This window comes from Nuphar pumila, chromosome 12 (genome assembly GCF_984573655.1).
Source record: "Nuphar pumila chromosome 12, dmNupPumi1.hap1.1, whole genome shotgun sequence".
NCBI classification, from domain to species: domain Eukaryota; kingdom Viridiplantae; phylum Streptophyta; class Magnoliopsida; order Nymphaeales; family Nymphaeaceae; genus Nuphar; species Nuphar pumila.
This window is the reverse complement of record NC_143260.1, coordinates 4,318,159-4,320,106: the sequence shown is the minus strand read 5'-3', so window position 1 is coordinate 4,320,106 and position 1,948 is coordinate 4,318,159. Positions and strand designations below refer to the sequence as shown.

Sequence of the window (1,948 nt, the reverse complement as noted above, 5' to 3'; positions counted from 1 at the left end):
AACCCCAATCGAACCATACCTATTCACAACCCCACTAACAAACTCATTGAGCCCAAAGAGGCCAATGTTCCACCACCACTCCAATTCAGCTACAGCACAGATCCACTACCCAACAGAAGATACACACCAACTTTCAATCAGGACCATTCATCCCCAAATCAAAGGAAAGCCGAAGCCAGCTAGATCCGATCCGCACCCGAATAAACAACAATTAGAACCACATCCAATCAATAAACAAAAGAAAAATTCCCATGAACCTTGTCTTAATAAAAAATAAAAACATTTGAACACCAAAATCATAGCTGTCCTTCACTCAACAGTACACGCACCCGCAAACCGCGCCTTTGACCGCGGCCGGCAGGTCCGGTGCGCGGCTCCACTCACCAGCCTCGCAGTCGTAGACGAGGACCAGGCCTTCTGGTGAACCACGGCCACCCCGGCCGCTCCGGCGCCACAGGTCGTCGATGCTCCCGCCGGTCTGGACGAGCACCACCCGGTTCCAGGCCGAGATGAGGGCAAAGCGGACAGCATTGTCTACCCGAACCGGTGGCGCCACGCCCTCCGCCAGCGCCGGGTTGGGCTCCCTCCGCCACTCGTCCTTCCTCGAGTCGTACCGCCAGAATGACACGCCCACGGCGTGGCTAGCCAGTACGTAGACGAAGGCCCCGGCCCCACATGACGCCACCACGCAGCCCCCGATGGGGACCACCGCGCGCCTCCTCCGCCACGTCATCGAGACGGCGTCGAACGTGTCCATCGTTGATTCGTACACGTAGCCTTCCCTCCTCCTGGGACCCGCGGACCCCACGATCCTCACTCCACCGAGCACGAAGAAGAGGGCCCCGACCGACGCGCCCTGGCATCCGTACCGTGACGTTGCTGAAACCGATACGTCTCGCCACATGTCGGTTTCCGGGTCGTATTCCTCCACGGAGTTCACCGGTTCGCGGCCACCGCCGGGAGTGCGGACGGCTCCGCCGGCGACGTAGAGCTTCCCGGCGACGAAGGAGGCGGCGAAACGCTTCCGGGGTTGGCGCATCGCGGATCGGCACGAGACGGATCCGGACCACGGGTCGTACCGGAGGGTGACGGCGGCGGCGGAGGGAGTCCGGCCCAGGAGGTAGATCTCCCGGCCGACGACGGCGAGGTGGGAGAGGGTGAGGCCTGAGACGGGGAGCGGGCGGGCGGGGGACCAATCGGAGGGGGCGGATAGAGGGAGGGTGGCCGGGAGGATGCCGGAAGGGCCGGTGGAGAACGCCGCGAGGATGTGTCGGAGGCCGCCAAGGCGGCGCCGGTAGTCATAAAAGGCCGGAGAGGCTAGAGTCTCGGCCCACTTACGGCAGACGAGGGACGCCGGGCGGAGGGAGGAGGAGGAGAGGCGGGAGAGGCACTCGGTTAGGAGGTCGTCGGGGAGGACGTAGATGGAGGAGGGATGGTGGTTATCCGGCGGGAAATGCGCGAATTTCCGGTGGGCCTCGGGCAAGGTGTCCGGCCAGCATGATTTCACCAGCCAGGTGAGCCGGCGGCCACCGGATCTGTCCGATCTGTTACACGTCATTTGCGATGTTGAGCGACGCAATGGAGATTTCCGTTGAACGGAATCTCGGGTTCGTCCGGAAATCTTCGGGAAAACCTTCGAGCGGTGATTTTCCGGGAAGGAGGGGCGAGGGAGAAAAACCCACCTCGAATCTCTGTGTGTAAAAAATAACGGAATTTTAAAGAAACAATAACGAATTAATTGCCGGTAATACCTTTCTTAATTTAGAAAATAGCAATCATATCCCTGAGGTTACAGATGATGATTCGCATAGTTGGATCCGGACCCGGAAACAGTCAGAGTGTATCAGTTAAAGTCGGGGCATGGGGCTAAAGGTCTTTATAAGGGTGTACGTAAAAATGAGTTTCGATTAGGGATGTAAACAGTTTGGATTCGGATCAAATATGGTTA

At 58.9% G+C, this 1,948-nt stretch overlaps 1 protein-coding gene across 1 annotated transcript; it reads right to left on the bottom strand.

Moving 5' to 3' along the window:
• Nucleotides 1-313: 313 nt before the first annotated feature.
• Nucleotides 314-1,558, bottom strand: LOC149819716 (F-box/kelch-repeat protein At5g26960-like). Its single transcript, XM_089983473.1, has one exon. The coding sequence runs from the start codon at nucleotides 1,556-1,558 to the stop codon at nucleotides 314-316; it is 1,245 nt and encodes a 414-aa protein (XP_089839599.1).
• Nucleotides 1,559-1,948: the final 390 nt, after the last annotated feature.